Genomic DNA, 19,785 nt, shown 5'->3' with positions numbered 1-19,785 from the left:
AGGGTAGTTCTATGACAACGGCTATTATAGCCCGGTGGATTTTGGCCTGAGGGGGAGCTTTTTCCCACTTTCTTCTGTACAGTCTGGCAGCTAGGGATGGAGAATTCCCTCCTTTGGACTGGGTCTTCTGCCCAGATACACAAGCTTCTTGTTTTCCAGGAGCACCAATAGTCCTTCCTCAGCGACCAATGTAGTCACTCGCTGTGGGCTTCCCAGGTCTCTGCATGTTAGCCAGCGTGCCCCTCCTCTCAAGTCTCCATTCTCCATATAGAAAAGCAGTCAAACCAGTGGGACCTGCTTAGCCCTTTGTCCCTACTGCAGGACCTTCTTCCCGGGCCTTCCATTCTTTTACTGCTCTTTCTTCTTTATTTGCTGCTGTTTTGTGGCGCTCTCCAGCCTTGCATACACGATGCACAGGGCCGGGATTTCCCAAGTACGCCATATCTAGCTTAGGGGAGAGAGCGGGAGATGGAAAGGCTCCCAACAGGACAAACAAGTAGTTATGTTGGGGCAGTCAGTGCAAGGGTACGCTAGCTCACTGTGGAAGACCATGCACAGCTGGCGTTGCCCTTGATTTTTCTGGGTTCGAGGCAGAAGATAATAAAGTAGCCCAAGGGCAAACCTCCGTGGATGCGGGTAAGAGAATGAGCAATTGAAGTGATTTGCTCACTCCTCTAGAACACTTGCATCTTTCTGTCCATCTTATTTCCTTTCTCCTTCATTTCTTTTAATCCTTTCCTTTATTTTTCCTGCTTTTCAACATCTTCCCTTCTGCCCCATGGTGTTTTCTGTTTCTTCTGCCTTGATTATCCCTGGGCATGTCATCCTCCAGTGTTTTCAGTTAGGACTAGTCTGGACTTACCTGGGTTCCATCAGAAAACATAAAACCAAAGGCCCTCACACACTCTACAGGCTCATGAAAGCTACGGCCACTTCAAACCTGGCTTCTGTGGTGAGGCCACTGAAGGCCTTGGATTCAGCACTGGGAGCCACTTAGGGCGGTTGATCGCGCTGCTCCCCCACCAAAAAAAAAAATCTAGCCATATACAGGTGTTGAAAGATAACATTGCATAGAAGGCCAGTAAATCCTAACAAAGCTATGCACAAGAAATCCACAGAAAAGCTATGCACACGTTGTGGGGAATGAGGGCTTTGAAGCGATTTAGGATTTGTACAACTTCAGTTTATGGGTGTGAATGTCACTGGTTATGGAACCCAGCATCTCAGCCATCAAAAGAGACGGTCACCTTCCCCTCTTCCCCCCCGCCCCCCCCAATTAAAACAAAACGGAGCACCTAGGCTTTTCTTCCTGAATGTTTCCAGCCTTGGTAGCCCTGTTTGTGAAATGTGTCCTTTTGAACCTTTACTGAGGAACACTATGGTGTGGATACAGTTTACTTCCTAAGAGTAAATCGGAGTATTATTTAAGGCATTCGTATACAGGCATATTCTCTACTCACTTGTACCATTGCCACTGAGACAAATTTGACCTCTGGTGTGCAAACTTAGAACCAGGTAAAAGGTAGAGATCACATTTTTAAAATGGGGCAGGTTTGTTCTTAATGGTGCATTTGCAGGCTCCAGTGGACACTAAGTGGTTACTCATTTTAGGTTTTGAAAGTGTGAACTGGAGCAATCAAAGATCCATATCACTCACCCTAACTGACATAAAACTCTGGCTTAGTGCGTGTGATCATATCTCCTTCTAGTGGCTGGCACCAGAGACTACAATAGCCTGCTACTTGCAGCTAAAGGAGTTCTCTTTTATCTCAAGTGCTAGAGAGACTTGTGCTTTGGATGCTGAACGTCCCAGGTTGAATCTCCTCAGAGGTCCGTGGTGTCCGTATGTCTGTGTGTTTATGCTTACGTAGCCAAGTTGTATACACGGCTCTGTTCTGCATGCCTTATGTCTAATTATCCTGCCATTTTTAATTGGCATGGTTAACTGAAAATCCGTAAACGTGCTGCCATCTGCCGATCTTTGTAGCCAGCTCCAAGTGCTGGAGAGCCTGGAGCCTCTTGACCCCCGGCTGGTATTCTGTGGGTCTCGCACGTAGAGCCTCGCTACCAGAGTGTGACCTCATGCTGCTGCTGTGCAATGTGCTTCTGAGTTGTTGTTGTTTTTCTTCCCCTTTGCTCTCTCTTCTTTGCTCAAGGTAGGGAAGCCCAGTAGAAGCAAGCACAACACCCTTCCAGGTGGCACCCTGCAGTTCCGATCCCTCAGCAAGGACGACCATGGGGAGTGGGAGTGCGTCGCTACCAACGTGGTCGCAAGCATTACTGCCAGCACTCACCTTACAGTCATAGGTATGAGAAGGCCAAGGGCTGGTCGGGGGGGGGGGGGGCTTGGGAGAGCACGGCAAGAGGGGATAACTGAAGGGGAATAGGGAAGGGTGGAGGAGGGGGAAATAGAAGGGAAGGAGCGGGTGTCGTCAAGAAGGTGGGAGAGCAAAGGCCGTGCAAGGGGATAAGCAGACCAAGAGATCGCTGGGAGGAAAGGACTGAGCTGGAATAAAGGAGGTTGGTGATGGAGGGGGGAAACAGAGGAGCAGCTGAGGGGTGGGAAAAGGTGCTGAGTGGGAGGGATGAGGTTAGAGAGAGAGACCACACTAGTCTCTTCAGGTGCCCTCCTCACAGGACATTAGCCCGTAAGTCTGTGTGGGGATGGAGGGTGGGGAAAACGTCTTTGGATTCCCCTCCCAACCTTCCCTACCCTCCTTTGTATTCTGAATTGATCTGAGCCCTGCATCTCCAGCGGCTGGGTACATAGACACTGCAATTGAAGGTGTAATTGTAGTGTGGGTAGGCATACCGGCGCTAGCTTTAATCTAGCTACTGCAGGTAACAATGTGACTGAGGCTGCAGCAGCCTGGACTTGAGGGCTGATGGGCTACCGTCACACCTTAATATGTGGTGTTGATGTACCCTTTGTTTGCTCCTGGAGTCGATTACCTGGGCTTTCAGCTTGTAAATGGATTGGCTGTTGGATAATTTGGAGGCGGGGGTGCGCTTCTCTGTGTCAGGAGAGGTTCATGTTTCCTGTCTGATTGTGCCAAGCTGTGTGTCTGAAAGGTATTACTCAGGGGCGCTTCTCATGAAAAGAAGAGCAACATTTTCCTTTAATTTCACACTCCAGTGGTGCTGTCTTTAAATCTCTGTCCTTTTTATTATGGCCACGTCCTGAGGCAGATTGAAGGGCTCCCCTCCTCGCTGGCCAAGTGTGTCCTCCCCTGCCGCAGCACAGTTAGAAGACAATTTGGTTAAATCTCGAGGGTTTCTTAATGCTGTGAACTCCCAGATACTAAAGTATGTTCCTCTGTGGTTCCTCTAATTAATGGACTTGCTTGCTGAGAAGGCTAGGTGTGCAGTAGTTCTGTGTGCCCAGCACACCTGCATGTTTCCCAGTAATGCTTTCTGCTGGGAGAAGCGGGTGCTTAAAATGGGCCCCTTCTCTGAATTGTCAGACCACCAGTACAGATAGAGGTGGTCGGCACCACTGACCTATCTGGATGCATTCTCCAATGGGACAGATCTTGCTTCCCGAAAGTAAAGTTTTAAGTCCTCTCTGAGTGCACAGAGGCAGGGGAAAATGTCCTTCCACTCCTAAGAAGAAGCTCCCATTCCTCTAGGCTCCTGTTGTCTTTAAACAACCATAAATTCCACAGTCCAAGGGCTGCCATTCTTCTGGGTGCTCTGGTGACTGGCCCGATGTGTGTGTATGTATATTTCTCTCTGTTTTGTCTCTTACACTGAGTTTCTCTCTACTTTCAGGCACAAGCCCTCATGCCCCGTGTAGTGTGCATGTCGTGGTCTCCATGACCTCTGCCAACGTCTCCTGGGAGCCTGGCTATGACGGTGGATACGAGCAGACATTCTCAGTTTGGTATGGCCCTCTGTGAGTCATCCCAGCATGCTTTGCTCTCTGCTTCGTTACCTTTCTCCTCAGCCACAACTTGGAGCCAAGCATAGGCACTGCCATTTCTAAGCTGGGGTGGGTGAGGTGGTGAGGGGAGCTTCCCATGGGCAGGACGGCTGTGAAAAGCATGGGTCAGATTCCAAGCCAGTGTAAATCAGTATAGCTCCATTGACTTGAATGGGGCTACACCCACTTACATCCTCTGATATTTTCTGCTCTGTTGAGCCTTGGTGCCCCAGAAGAGTTGAAGTGTGGGGACCTGCGAGGGGTTCTGATAATTTTTTGCTGAATACTCTGCTGCTGCTTCGTTGAGGGTTTGTTCTGGTGGACTGTCTCTCTTTCTCTCTTTTCCCCCTCTTCCTATCCCTGCTGCCAGTGGATCTGAGAGACAGATGTATAAGTCTACATGTACAGTTGTCAACCCCTTGCCCTTGCATGTGTTTCTGTTGTAGAAGGCTCTAGGTCCGCCATGCTTTCATTGGTCCTTTTGTCAGCCCTGAAAACTTACTCTGCTTATGTTAGAGTGGAAATACATTTTTTTTCATTAATTCCCACCTGCATGTTTTATGTTGTTCCCACCTATACCTAGTTAAAGATGAACTGAAAATCCTGTTTTGAATGCTTAACAGCCAAATCACTGACAGAAAATATAGAGACTGTAAAGTATACTCTCAAGAAACGTGACTACGTCAAAAGGCCACTGCTTTACTCCACAACTGCCTGTGGGTATTCAGAGTCCTAGAACAAAAGAACGACCACACTGGGTCAGACCAAAGGTCCATCTAGCTCAGTATCCTGTCTTCTGACTGTGGCCAGTGCCAGGTGCTTCATAGGGAGTGAACAGAACAGGTAATCATCAAGCGATCCATCCCCTATTGCCCATTCCAAGCTTTCTAATAATACCACTCGGGACTTACACAGAATACGTCTCCGATTTGCTGACTTCAATGAGACAAGTGAGCGTTTGTTACATTTTTAGTCCTCTTAGCCCTGCTGAGCCACCACAGCTGTAAGAAAGCAGGCTGCATCTTACTTCCACTGGCACATCTGCCACATAGGATCCTGCTCCCACTGATGTCAAAGGTGGAATTCCAGCTGACCTCAATGGAGAGGATCAGACCCTACATTCTGAGACGGAACGCACTTCTGCCTGTTGAGATGCCCTAAGGGCGAAGGCCATTTCCTGCTCCCACTGGCTCTGCGAAGAATTGAAGACCTCTAAGGAAGACGACAGTTGCTTAATGGAAACAAATGATACGGCAAAAAGGACTCATTTTCTACCTATATTGTCGGTGTTCTTCGGTTTTACAGTAATGATTGGCCAAAACCATTGACAGTTGCTAGATTTAAAAAGCTGTTTAACACCTGTCCAGAGTAAACACCAAATTCTGATAGCTTTTGAGGGTTTCTGGATCCACACATTAAACAGTCGTGCCAAGATTCACACATCCAGCATCCCAGCGCAACGAGGCCCACAGCACGGGGATAAGTGCCAGCATTCAATCTACAGCTTCCCAGCGTGAAAGGACCTGCATGATCGCACCAGGATTCGTGCACCTGGCTGCCAGAGGTGTTGTGACTCACACATAAGTGCCAGAGATTCACATTCCCAACCTGTGACTGAAGTCGCCCCTTCCTCCCCCCAGTAGCGCTGCTCTTTAAGCCAGCTTTCCTTTTTCCCCACGGGTAGTGGACTGTGGAAATGCTTCTGCAGTTAACCCTTGTCGTGAGAATCGTGGTGGGCTGCAGCACAGACCAGTGTCTCATTTGGATGCTGAGCTTATTTGCATTCTGTTCCTTCTCAGGATCTCTGTCAACTGAAATATGAAACGTAAAGGTGATGACGACCTTCTGTGTTTCAGCTGTGGTTTTCTTCTTCCCCTACCCTCCTCCCCCACACCAGTTGGTTCGTTCGTTCGTTCTTTTCTTAATGTGGCCAGATGGAGTCTTCAGATAGAGAGGAGATTGGATACATGCTTCCCCTGATAAATTCTGCTCTGCTTGAGACAGAGCACCCTACCAGAGCTCGGAAAATGGGGGCTGGGCAGTAGCATGGGGAGACAAAAGAAAGGGACTAAAAAGAGGGAGAAAATGAGAGCGCGAGAGAGAGCGAAAGGAGGGAGGAAAAGAGCTATGAACAAGCAAGAGAATGAGCTTAGAGTGCAGAATTCACACAACTGCCTCTGATTAAAATGTCCTTGAGAAGGAATAATTAAACCTCCTTCCTTTTGAAATGCATCTCACCTTGGAGGAGGATGTCAGCTGCTGCTATTTGCTGCCAGCTTCCTTTAATGATTCTTTGTCTACTTCCTGAGAAGCCAGGATCTCCCATCTACTTTGAGATACCAAACAAAATGAGACTAAAGTAAAAAACGGTGGAAGAGGAATGGGTAGATGGGGGAATATTAGCTCACACCTTGAGTAGGGGCTGTACAGTGGTGTTGGACGACAGGTCCAGTGTGGTGTGGGAACCACTTCTGGGTAGAGGAGGAGGAGAGCCCACTTTGCTGTTTCCACGATATGCATCTGAGGAAGTGAGCTGTAGCTCACGAAAGCTTATGCTCTAATAAATTGGTTAGTCTCTAAGGTGCCACAAGTCCTCCTTTTCTTTTTGCGAATACAGACTAACACGGCTGCTACTCTGATCCCTCTGAGTATTAGCTGCTCATGGGAAGTGTCAGCCAGGGAGACCCTGTGGGATATGGTGCCGGAGGGATGGGAGAGAGAAAGCCAAAGCAGGCTTGTCTGCTGCAGAGCTACTGCTCATTATTCATGTCCACTTATCAATGCCAGCCCTCCTCTCCTTCACAGATTGGAAATCCAGGCAAAGGTTATGCATTCTTCTCCCTGCTGTATTTATATGACCCTCCTCAAAGAGACCTTTCCTGCAGGTCAAGTACTTTGGACTCTGCTCTTTCTCGCCTTTGTCCTTATTGGCAGCTGCTGCCATCCTTCTAACTTAACGTTTTCTCCTGCTTTGCTGAGCATCCCATGTTGACAGTGTTGTTCCGTATCTCACCCTTTTGGCTGTGCTGGGACGCTTTGATTATAAATTTCACCCACTCTGTCAAAAATGGCACTTTCTCTTCCAATGAACAAACCAGAATAAAGCTCCGGGGAGCTGAAAAGTTAATTCCGTCCTGCTAAGTGTGCAGTGTTCGGGACTACGTTTAGTGAGACTTTGTGGTCTGTTGTGCCGCTTTAGGGTAGTTTTATGTGGGTCTGAACAGCACCTTCCATGGGAGCGAGACCTGGCCTGGGGCTTTTGGCTTTTGTAGGCTAATGCAGAGGCCAAGAGTTCACATGTAGTCGTGGATGTTACGATCTACGTGGGTCAGAGGAGAATGGGCCATGACTCTGAGGCTGCTGTTCTTTATAAAAAGATCTAAGCGGCGTTTACTTCTGCCTTTATTCGCTGTCCAGGTGGTTTTGAGAAAGGAGAATGGCATTTATAAAAAAGCACTGTTTATCAATGACTTTCCTTCTGTCTTATAGTGTGCATTTCATCTAAGGACCTTAAAGTGCTTGTAAATATATCTGCCCCTTCAGAATATATCTCTAGTAGGGGGATCACATGCTGGTGGGGACCAACAAGTCCCATGTGTAGCCCAGACTCTGTTTCAGCTCTTTCCCCTTTCTTCTCTAGTTGTTAGGGCGTGCTGTGAATACAAGTCCAGCTCCACAGAGACATTTGGAGAGAGTCCATGCGACAGCAGCTGGGTAGCTCAAGCATGCTGCTTGTGTCTGTGCAGCATCTTTAGGGAAGAGCTTTCCCCATGCTTTGATGGTGATCAGTGCTGGATTTATAACCAACGCCCCTCCTGTGTCATGCTGTTCCAGTTACTTAGCTGCCTTACCGAGATTGACAGCTTAGATGCCTGGGCCAGGCATCAATAACGAGCCAGTGGGAGGGAACGCTTGAAGGCAGCAGCGTTAAATACTGCAGGGAGACCTGAATCAGACAAACATTTTTGAGCGCAGCTTCTTTTCTGACCTCAAACCAACTGCTGGTGTGACAGAGGATTCTGGGAGCTGTAGTTTTTAAGGTAGTTTTGTTAAACAGGAAAGACTTCCTATCCACTCTGTTTCTCTGCAGGACTCTTTGCTTCTGGTAAAGGAGGACTTGTGGCACCTTAGAGACTAACCAATTTATTTGAGCATAAGCTTTCATCATCTACAGCTCACTTCATCGGATGCATAAAGCTGTAGCTCACGAAAGCTTATGCTCAGATAAATTGGTAAGTCTCTAAGGTGCCACAAGTCCTCCTTTTTTTTTTTTTTTTTTTGCGAATACAGACTAACACGGCTGCTACTCTGAAACCTTTGCTTATGGTGTATGCAGAGTTCCTCTGTGCATATGGCTTTGTTCCCCCCTTGGCCACTTCCATAGCTTCATGCTTTCTTTCTCCCTCCATTGTGGCAGTATCTGTCTTCTCCCCATCCCTTATCTCCTGCTTTGTAAGCTTGCCCAGATGAATAGCTAGTGGCTTTACATGTGTTGTGTACGCCATAATTCTTTCTCTAAATATATATATATATATATATATATATATATATATATATATATATATATATATATATATATATATACACTACAGCAATCCCTTGTAAATACTCTACTGACACTATGATAAACTGCAGCTTGTGGAGATTATTACTGCAGTATATATTTCTAATAGGGGCTTAGAGTTCATAGCTGTTGTTTTCCACCCCACTGCAAGTCAGGGATGCCACTTTGAGGCATTTAAGTGACATTATTTGCCATGACTTCACATTGCCGTGACTTGGAGATGTAATCTCACAAGGTCATGAATCTTGGAGTACACCTGGGAACCTTTGGTCCCCCTGTTCACACTGGGTTTGTGGAATGGATTAGTAAAAAGACCTGAGGCTATCCTGTCTGAAAGGTTCCCTTCCCTTCCTATTCTGGTCCTGAATTCTCTGCCAATAGTTTTGGTAGGTGATGTTTTCCTTTGTGTGATTGTCTATGTATACGTTCCACTGTAGGTGTGCACCTAATGCACTCGAGCAAGAGACCTCCCATACCCATTGGTGGCGCACGCATCCCGCTGTCTTCATGTGCCAAGTGATGGCATGAAAGGGGCTTGGGCACTGCCTCCCTCAGTTCCTTCTCACCACCCCGGCAAGAGTTGGAGAACCCTGTCGTTCTCTGAGCTTCAGTTAGCCAGCCATAAAGCAAAAAAAAATTATTCGTGTGTGTGTGGTTGTAGCTTACTGTTAGTTTTAGTGTAGTTACAATTTAGTGGATTTAATATACTGAAATCCCCAGGTTTTGAACAATTTGTCACATTCAGGGCTGTGACTTCTATTAATGACAGACAAAAGCATTGCTGAAACTGCTTAGGTGAGGTGCATGTGGGGACAAATGTCCTATCTGTACCTCCTTCCGAATGAGAATAAAAAAGCAGAGTGATTTCCGCCTCAAAGTACATCTTCTTGAGAAGGTCACAGGTTACCATTCAGTGCCCAACCCCAAGGCAATGGAGTGTTTGTCCACGAGGAGTGGCATTCCAGCTGCCCCAGTTTCTAAGCTCAAGACAGGTGAGAAACATCATTCATCTTTGTCTCCAGAGGACTCCTCGAAGTGCTCAAAACCCTTCTCAGTCTCGGAGATGGATAAATGTTAAGTCTCATTCTTCCCCTCACAAAAAGGCTCTGAAAAGTCCTCCAGGGCCAAGTCAAGAGCTGGCTGGAAGCATCGACACTCAGTTACCATCAGAGGTGACACCATTATCCCCAGCACCAGAGGGGCTGTTGAGACTGGTGCCTTCACCCCTACCTGCAAGACAGCTGTCTCAGACCTTACCAGCTTTAGCAGCCGAGCACTTAGTTCTGCTGTTGGTGTCTTCGCTGCCCCAGGCATTCTTCACAGTAAAAGACCTTTGGTGTGTCCCTCTCCTGGGCTCTCCTCTGTTGCATCGTCCAGTCCCCATCTCAGTGGCCTCCATTTCAGTGGCACTACTGACACCATTGTCTACAGTCGCCGTGGTCCTGCCAATTCCGTCCGCTTCATGGGTGTGTGTACTGCATCAGCGCTGCGGGAGCTGTCAATGTTCGCTCTTTTATCTGCATTCCGACCACCTCCGTCCACCAGCACGGTCAGATACGTCGTCAACATCAGTTCCTCTGGGATAACACCAGGTGCCAAGACTTGCTCCAACGCCTCCTGAGACTGCTGTTCCTTTTACTGAAGAGGGGTGCATCTCCCCTTCTTTAGACTTTGAACATGATAGACAGTCACCTGGACCCATATTTCTGTCATGATGGTCTCCAGACTGTCAGTGTTCTAAAGATTTCCCAAACTCTAGAGCAAGATCTTTATTATAAGGCTGCTCCAGTTTGGTGTTCCTCCATGGTGGTCTGTTAAAAGACTGGACTGTCCACCCTGGCTTTCTTGGGGCCCCTTGGCCTGCTCCTAAAATATCTAGAAACCTTGTCGGCTACTCAATCCAGAAGAATGTCACCTTCTCCTGTTCCTCTAGTGCCTAGGGTTGACACTTCTCTAAGCCTACAAATTCTCTCTAATGGAACCCACAGAAGAAGAGGAGACTGGAAAGGAGCTTTTAGCTGTCCCCTATCTATATCTCTTCCTCTTCTCCAGATGAGGCCACCACACCAAAGTCAACATCACCTTCTCCTGAGGACTTCAAAGTTTTTCAAGATCTAGTTAGGAGCGTGGCTGTCTCTCTTTGGGAACACAAGCAGAGCTTGTGCAAGACAATCCTCACACGCTATTAGACGTTTTGCAAACTCCCACTCCTGAAAGGGTTAACCTTTCCAATAATGAAGCTTTACTGGAACCTACGAAGACCCTTTGGCAGATACCTGTCTCTGTCCTATCCCCTGAGAAATGGGCGGACAGATACGCCTAGGTTCCTCAGCAAGAATTTGATTATATCTTTACCCATTCCATTTTAGACTCATTAGTGCTCACGGTGGTTAATGAGCATTCCAGGCAGCCTCATGCTAAGGCTACCTCGAAGATTATAAAAGGCTGGATCTGTGTGGTAGAAAGGCATATACCATTGAGAACCTTCAGATAAGGGTCTCAAATTATCTGGCATTGTTGTCCAAATATACTTTTAGTAACTGGCCAGCGATTTCCAAATTCATGGACAAACTGCCTGAGGAATACAGGGATCGGTTCTTGGCCATTTGTTTTTGAAGAGCCTGTCGCTGCTCATACTTCCCTCTAAGCACCAATCGACATGTCGGATGCTGCCTTAAGCTTGATGGCTGCAGCAGGCTTCTGGCATTCCAAGAGAGATGCAAAATGCAGCAGAAGTTCTGCCGTTTGAAGGTGCTCAACTGTTCTCTCAGAAGACCGGTGACGTAATGTGCATGTTAAGACACTCTTGTGTGAGCCTTAGTTTGTTGTGTGTCCACCCTCAGTTACAAAAGAGGAAGCAAGTTAAGCCCCAAACAAAGTACAGGCCCTAACAGCAGCAGAGACCTGTAGAAGGAGGTCTAAGACTTCTAGGTATCACCCACCACATCGTCTGTAACAGGCGCTTCTCACCAGATTTAAGTGACTTTGAAACAAGCGTTTTGATACACCCGTCTAGGATAACGTACCAACTGTGTGTCATCTCATGCATTCAGACCCCCGTTTGGGAAGAACCCATCTCTCTCTTGGTTTTTTTTTTGTTTGTTTTACAGTGAAGAGACCAAGATCATATTGGACAAGTGGGTGCTCGGCCTTGTAAAGTAGGGATGTGTTACCCAATTTACCACCCTCCCCTTCCCCAACTCATCCTCTGTGCTCTTGTTCAGGGATCAATCTCATGAGATTGTTTTTTAGACCGAGAAGTACATTGATTAACACGGGAAACAATAGAGGAAGTTCCTTATCATGGAGGGAAAGGTTTCTATTCCTGCTACTTCCTAATTCCCTAGGAAAAGAGGCAGTCTTTGGCCATTATGGACTTAAGAAAGCCAAACAGATGTATCAAGAAAATCAAGTTCTTCCCAAAGCTTCATTATTCCAAAACTAAAGAGAAGCTCCATTTCTTGTGTATTGTGGCATTTTACCTGGACCACGCATTCTTTCAGCTCCTCTCGCAGACTATTTGTAGTCTATGCTGTGATGATGAAAGAGCAATCTGTTACAGCCCAGCGTATTTCACGCTGGATTTCACACTGTCAAGCGTTGCTATGATCTGGCAAAAGTCTCTCCTCAAATTTGAGGGATAACAGCCCACTCCACTAGGGCTCATTCCACTTTGTCAGCCTTCTTGAGCTACATCCCTATAGCGGGCATTTGTAAAGCTGGAACGTGGTCATCTGTGTGTGCATTCTCCAGGCACTTGGCTATTACTCAAGCTTCTCCGGATGGCGCCAGATTCGACAGGTGGATGTTGCAGGTTCTCTTCAAGTAGTCTGAAGTTCTTCCACCTGTGTTGGAATTGTTGGTGGGTCTCCTACCGTGAAATGTATGTTCACAATCACTCGAAGGACAAAAAATGGTTACTTACCTGTACAGTAACTGTTGCTTTTCAAAATGTGTTGCGCACAAATACTCTACAACCCTCCCCTATTCCCCGCTACTTTGGTTTTTCAACTTACTGGTGGTATGAAGAAACAGAAAGGGAGGCAGAAACCGCACTCCTTTTATGCCCTTGGCTTGGTGCAAGGGGTGAACGGGGTGCATATGCCACCTATGATTATGGCTGGCAAAAGTCTGAGTCAAACACATTGGTTGTGTACATACACCTACACTGGAACGTATATGTGGACAGTACATCTCAAGGAACAATAGTTACTGTACAAGTAAGTTCCCATTTTTTCTGGATGGTACCATCCACTAGCAGAAGCTTTCCTTTGTGGAGACATGCTAGGATGCCTGCTACCAGTTAGCTGTGAGGAAAGAGGAGATGGAGTAGTGGTGGTTGGAAGAGGCAGGTGCAGACTGAGAAACAAGAGGCACCTATCTTCCCAGGCTGAATGAGCTTTGTCATTCTTGCCGTCTCCCTAGATACATTAAAATCACCCCTTTTCTTTGCTCTTCTTGCTGGATTCCTGGATCCTATATTGCGTGGGTATGGCAGTCGGGTGTTCACAGTTTGAAAAGCCATGTGTTTGGAGTCAGAGGAAGTCTCTGTGAGGATTGCAACTGCAATCTCTGCCTGCTGGCTGGCCAGGGTAGCCACCATCAGAAGGCAAAAAAGGAGATCAAGGGAAAGAAATATGGGACACAGACCTTTGCCCAAATCCTCTGCTGATGCAACTCCATTTACTTTGGAGAATTTGCCCTCTATGGTCTTAAAGTGCAGCTAGTCTTATTAAATGACATGTCACCGAAAGCGTGCTGTTCTGTCTGAAAAATGACTTAAAAATTGCATCCAGGAATTCCTTATTTGTCTCAAACACGTTTACTCAGTTTCAAAGTGAAAAGATGTAGGGTTTTGTTTTTATTTTTGCAGGGGAGAGTGAAGGGTTCCCCCTAACTACTATTGCTAGCCCTGTAATCCTGGGATCAGATCTCAACTTGACTGATTTCCCCACCCCAATCTGACACGTGCTTAATCACCAGTTATGAAGATTATCGAGGACTGTGTCTGTCCTCGTAATGCCTGCGTAAACTCATTAGGATGGATTCTAATTTGTGATAAGGCTCCTTTACACTGCTCAGAAATGTAAATAAAATTCACTCTCGCTTTTAAACCCTTTTACGTTGCCCCGGGCCTTGGTTTAAGTGAGAATCTGGCCAATTGTCTTTAAAATTCTCCTCTTCTTTGCCCCAGCATAAACACCATTGGTTTCATTGGAGTGACTTCTGGTTTGCTCATATGTACTGGTTATTACAATTTGGCTCCATGTCTCCCGTGGGGTTGCATTGGGGCGGGGGGTGTGTGTGGGAGGAATTGCTCTGTATTGGGAACTTAGTTAATTTTGCTGATGAAGTGTGAGGCCGAATAGACTCTGCCTCTCTCTGCCATAGCTGCGGCAGTGACACCAGGAATAAAAAGTAACAATGACCTTTTGTCAGGATCAGTAATCAGGATCTGCCTCTGGATACCCACTGAGAGCAGGGAGAGAAGTTTGTGGCCATCGTCAGACTGAAAGGGCTTTTTGTTAAGGGCCTGGTGTAATGAGGGAGGGCTGGCAGGAGTGTCCCTGTAAATCAAGGTGTGTTTCTGACTGGGCGTACCGTGGGAAGGAGTAGAGAGCCCTTTGGCCCAGCAAACATTTTTCGTCTCAATCTCTTTCCTCTGACCCAGTTTCAAGGCAACTCACTTCTGAAGGTGGCAGAATCTCAGCACCTTGTCCTCACATATTGCTGGTGTATGAAACCCAGTCACTCAGGGTAGTTCCATTATTGCTTAAGGGATTGGCTCTCTGTCTGTCCTCTTTCATTCATTCATGCTTTCTCTCAAAAGCACCTCCTCTTGAGTTGTTTGTCTCCTCTCTTGCCAGGACGAAGAGAGCACAGTTTGGACCCCATGACTGGCTGTCTCTTCCGGTACCAATTGGTCCTAGTTGGCTGCTGGTGGACACTCTGGAACCAGAGACCGCCTACCAGTTCAGTGTCTTGGCTCAAAACAAACTGGGTACGAGCGCCTTCAGTGAGGTGGTCACTGTGAACACGCTCGGTGAGTTGGGACATCATGGAGCTAGTAAAGGAAATCAGAGAGTCCCTGGATATGAAGAGAATAGAGATGGGTGGTGAGATGAGGCAGGGTACTTTGGTCACGTTCCGTAGACCCGCTCTCATGTTAATGGTGCCAGTGACATTGCCCATGCAAGAACCAATATGCCCAATGGCTTAGTCATCAAGCACCACAGGATTCACCAGATCACAGAGATAAATGTTGAAATCTTGTCTTGTCTTGAGTGGAGACTTGTTGGCTCAGGAGTTCCATACCCCAATACCATTCACCTTCAGGTCTCTGTTTCACAGGCAGCCCAGGCTGATAGTAACCAAAACTCATTGGCCCTAACTGGTTGTAATGTACACCCTATCTCAGTCCAGGTCACAGCACGGCCATTCCTGATGGTTCTCTTGTGGGTGGTCTCAAAAAGATCCAGGAATGAGTGGACTTTCTGAGACCGTATCCCTCTTTCTTCTTCACCTCCTTGTATCTGTGGCTGTTCCTTTTTCTCATAAAGACTTGTTGATGCTACCTGTGTGGCTGCATGTCTTAAACCTACAGTTGCAGAGCAGTAGGAACTGCCGTAGTGGATCAGACCAGAGTCCCTCTAGTCCGTTATCCAGTCTCAGATAGCAGCCAATGGCCAGTGCTTATGAGAAAGTAATATGCTACCTTTAGAGCTCCTCCACTGTGTCGTCCTTTCCTGTGAAACTTGCAGCTGGTTGGTGTATGCCTTGAGACCTGTGGAGTCACAGCTCTGGAGGCTTAAATCCTAACCAGCACAGCTGCAGGTGGTGTTGGATCTGCAGAGGAAGGATGACCGAAGAGAAGGGCGCATGTGCACATTGAAAGGAAGTGGAGAAAGTCGCCAGTTGTAGAGCATACGGCTCTTTTTTTCTTGACTCCACTAAAAGCATTCTCTGCCCCATCCCCTCCCTGTCCTGTGTGTCTTCAGCATTCCCTGTAACAACTCCAGAACCCCTGGTGCTGGTTACCCCACCGAGGTGCCTAACAGCCAATCGGACGCAGCAAGGAGTCCTGTTGTCGTGGCTTCCTCCAGCCAATCACAGCTTTCCAATTGACCATTACATCATGGAGTTCCGCGTAGGGGAGAGGTGGGAGATCTTGGACGATGCTATCTTGGGGAGTGACAGTGACTTTTTTGCCAAGGATTTGTCTCAGGTAAGAGGCGGTCTGAGTGCCCTTTGGTTTTTATAATGGGTTGGCCCTTTGCCTGGGTTACTGATTGTGCACCATCTGTATTGCAGCACTGGGAGAGCATTCGGGGAATACTTTCAGGATGTCGGTTGCTTATTTCCACAGTAGGGGCTAATTTGGTGTCCCGAAGCATAGACCCAGTGAAGAACCAATTCCCTTATCATCCCAGGGGAAAAAGGGCAGTCCCTCTAGAACAATGTTGAGGATTCGTTCTCTAGTCTGGAGAAGGCATTTTGGTGTGCTAAATTGTTGAAGGAAGCTTCTGACTAGTGGCTTTTATTGTTGTTTGGTGCTGTAGGACACCTGGTATGAGTTCCGAGTTCTGGCTGTCATGCAGGACCTCATCAGTGAGCCTAGTAACATTGCAGGTGTCTCCAGTACAGGTAAGTGTCCTTCCATCCTTCCAGCCCCAAACAACTTAAGCACAGAGCTCAACGTGGAAAGGCAGTATTGCAGTGTGGTGAGATGCAGGGTCTGATCCTGAATTGAGAGCCCTCTGACTTCACTAGAAACTGAGTATTCTGCAACTCCCATGATTACGTTCACAAAAAACTGCTGGGCTATGCAGAATGGAACAGCTTGCGATCGGAAAGAACAAATCGGCGCAACACAGTAGCACAATAGGCCAGCAGCAAAACACGGTGTTCTATACTGTAACAGAGTACAATATGGAACCGAATAACGGAGCATAGCCCGAAGCAGGGAGTCGCAGTGCATCACAGTTCTGCCACGTGCACTGAGAACAGTGCCCCAACCCAGGGAATACGCCGCGTTGACATGAAAATGAAAGCTGCATGAAGGGCAGTGCGATACTGCACCATGGAATAAAAACAAAAACATTGTAGCTCCACGAAAGGGACTGTAACACACAGCAGCAGAAGAAAGCACAATGCAGCCCTGCATATACACAGGAATATTTCTCAGTCTTCAGGAGAACCCACCATATCAAAAATAGCAAGTTGTGGTGGAAGGCAATATAATCCAGGGAAGGAGAGCTGGAAATAAGAACTATGGGAACCTAAATTATACCAGCTCACAATATGAGACCAATGATTCTTCAATTATGCTGTGTATAGGACAGATCCAGTCTAGCACTGCCCTCAAGTGGTGTTATGCAGAAGCACTTGGCTGGATGCAAGTTGCACACTTGACTTTTGTTTTTTTAAGATTAGATTCTTCTATTGTAGTTTGTCTGCCTGAATTTGCTAGCTCTTGGGTGTGTAGCTGACCTCAGTTTATGGCCAGGTGTAATTACACAAAGTCAGTTACTACTGTCTCAGCCCAAAAAGTTCTGCAAGCTGGTGCTAGTGACAGGTTTCCAGGGACAACTAAGTGGATAGATTAAGTAGTTAGCATAAACCATGTAAAATCACTTCCCAGTAATTGTGTACACACACTTGAATAAGCTACTGTCAAATTTGCTGATTCAAATCCTGCCAGATCAGCCAACACTGAGAGTTGTTGGATAACTGTTCAGTGGCCTGTGAGTACTAATAGTGTGCGTCTCAGTGAATGTCCAGTCGGCAGGTGTCCACGTTAACTCTGGGTCGCTTGCATACCGCAGTGATATGCACGATGTAAGAACACAGGAAAAAAACCAAAACTACCAGCACATTTGGCCTCCCTGTTGGTAGTCTCCTCAGAAAGACAAAAGACTGAACGGGGCCACAGTGGCTGAATTCCCCTTTCACTCCTAGAGGTGACCCCTGCAGAGCTTCCACTGCTACTTCCAGTGCTGACTGCTCTCCAGTTAAGTGGATTGCCAATAGCGATGACGCTTCTTTGTCATGTGGACAGGTCTTTGTTCGGCTCTGGGCGGAGACCCAAAAGTATCTCATAGACCACTTCCCAGGCATCTGAGAGTAACAACATTGACTCACTACCGCTCTGGGCTGGATTTAAACCAGTAACCTAGTTGGGAAAGGCTCTGAACCTGAGCACTAATCTCCTGAACCGTCCAATGCTGCTACTCATTTACACACCCTGTGTAAGCCTCACTTTCCAGGCAATGATCAGGACCCTGGTTGTGGAGAACAGTTTCTTTTAGAACTCAGAGGGTTCTCCTTTTTCTGCAGACATCTTCCCCCCGCCCGACCTGACGGACGATGGTTTGGCCCGACCCGTGCTGGCAGGCATTGTTGCCACCATCTGCTTTCTGGCTGCTGCCATCCTCTTCAGCACACTAACTGCCTGCTTTGTCAACAAACAACGCAAACGCAAGCTCAAGCGCAAGAAAGGTGAGGCCTGCTACTTTGTATTTTTTCTCCTGTGGCATTTTGTGGTCATCTTCCCTGTCTGTCTCTCCCGAGCGTATTCCGGTGAAGCTTGCCCTAACTTTATCCATCAGCTGTGACTGTTTGGATCCTGGCCCTTCCTCCCCCACATTCCTCGGCTCTAATCTGAACAGATGGGTAAAAAAATTAACAACTGATAAAAATGTGTCCTGAGGTCTGGAGGCTTGCTTTGAGGATCCCCCGACATCTCACTGTTGCGAGAGGAGAAGAGTGGTTATGCGCTAGAGCAGTGTAAGGGAAGAGATGCATTCTGGCTATACTGGAACCTCTGCTGCTGTCTGAAACATCTTGTGATCAGAAATGGTAGAGGCAAGGTGGGGATGAAGATGAAATTGAGAGAGGTATCTAGGCTGACATGGCAGGGGAACCTTCCTAATGGTGATATCGGTTAGGCCAGTGGGTTTTAGGTTTGGGGATTTTTCATTCTTGGGGAGAGAACCTCCTTGCAGAGTCTTTCCCTTCCCATAGCTCTCCAGTGGTTGGTTCTTAAGTCACTTCCTTCTGAGGGCCACCAAGACCAGCTGCTCGTATCACTGGTGTTTCATGGATCATATAGTGTGAGAACTGTTGCATTTTAGAGCAGGCGTGGCCAAGTTATGGCTCTTTTACATGCAGCTCGCAGAGCTCCCTGTGCTCCTCCCCGGGCATTCTCCACTGACCAGACTGGGGAAGAGAGCTCAGGGCTTCCACCCTTGTGCAGGGTGGTGGGGCCAAGGGCTTCTGCCTTGCAGGGAGGGGTGGTCTCATGGCTTGAGCCCCCAATGGGGGGAGGTGTCAGGGCTTCAGCCAGGTGTGCCTCCCCAGCAGTTGCCACTCCACGGGGCAGGTTGAGAGTGTTTTGTGGCTCTCAAACTTCTGAAGATTTATTGTATGTGCTCCAAGGGTCAGTAAATTTGGCCACCCCGGCTGTAGAGAATCACCCAGAGAAAGCGGTGGAAGCCCCATCACTTAAGTTATATAAACTGGGATAGGAATGCCCTGCAGGGAAATTCACATGAGCTGGGGATGCGGGGGGTGGACTCTTTTTTTTTTTTTTTTTTTTATTTAAATCTCTAGTGTGTGTGATTTGGTGACAATAGGATTGATGGGAAACTGTGTGGAGTTGTTTGTTTGTGTGCGACTATTAAAGCACAAATCAACCAAAATTTGGCCTCTTTTTGTCAAGTCTTTTTTTTTTCTTTCTTTCTTGCTGTTGATTGTAAGATTTTTGATGCCTTTTTCTGCCTAGTTGTGCCTCTTTAGAGTTCTCTCTTTACTCCCCCTTTTCTTTTCCAGACCCTCCTCTCTCAATAACCCACTGCAGGAAGAGTCTGGAGTCTCCGTAAGTATTTCTGCCTTAGAGGTCCCACTCAGGCTGTGTTCTATCTGGTAGTTTTGGAGACCCCTCTTTGTAGGGATGCTGCTCACAGGAAATGGAAATATCTAATGTTGTTGAGTATCTCAAATCTGCTGATCGTGGGGTCTGATGCTTTTGGTATTCCCTAAGTCTGTGGAAAAAAATAGCCTGCAAGAGACTGCCTGGCTTTAGAGCAGAAGCAGAGGAGGTAGTTACCAATGAAGCCTGTTGTAGGAGATTTCCCAAGGGAGTAGTGCTGGACTTTTTATTTTGAGGTGGAATTCATAAAAGATTAGAGTGGGAAGAGACCTCAGGAGGTCATCTAGTCTAATCCCCTGCTCAAAGGAGGACCATTCCCCAACTAAATCATCCCAGCCAGGGCTTCGTCAAGCCTGACCTTAAAAACCT

The 19,785-nt window shown here is 47.2% G+C and overlaps 1 protein-coding gene across 1 annotated transcript in view; it reads left to right on the top strand.

Moving 5' to 3' along the window:
- Positions 1 to 19,785, top strand: part of IGSF9B (immunoglobulin superfamily member 9B) — a 96,245-nt gene that overhangs the window by 59,476 nt on the left and 16,984 nt on the right. The window contains exons 11-17 of the mRNA XM_084611990.1: positions 2,157 to 2,307; positions 3,772 to 3,883; positions 14,354 to 14,529; positions 15,485 to 15,711; positions 16,046 to 16,130; positions 17,823 to 17,984; positions 19,317 to 19,362. Of these exons, the coding sequence (XP_084468116.1) occupies positions 2,157 to 2,307; positions 3,772 to 3,883; positions 14,354 to 14,529; positions 15,485 to 15,711; positions 16,046 to 16,130; positions 17,823 to 17,984; positions 19,317 to 19,362 (959 nt within the window). The remainder of the gene's footprint in view (positions 1 to 2,156; positions 2,308 to 3,771; positions 3,884 to 14,353; positions 14,530 to 15,484; positions 15,712 to 16,045; positions 16,131 to 17,822; positions 17,985 to 19,316; positions 19,363 to 19,785) is intronic.

The sequence above is a fragment of the Lepidochelys olivacea genome (genome assembly GCF_965140295.1).
Source record: "Lepidochelys olivacea isolate rLepOli2 genome assembly, chromosome: 22".
Lineage (NCBI taxonomy): Eukaryota > Metazoa > Chordata > Testudines > Cheloniidae > Lepidochelys > Lepidochelys olivacea.
The sequence above is the reverse complement of the archived record's forward strand: the minus strand, read 5'-3'. Positions and strand labels throughout refer to the sequence as shown.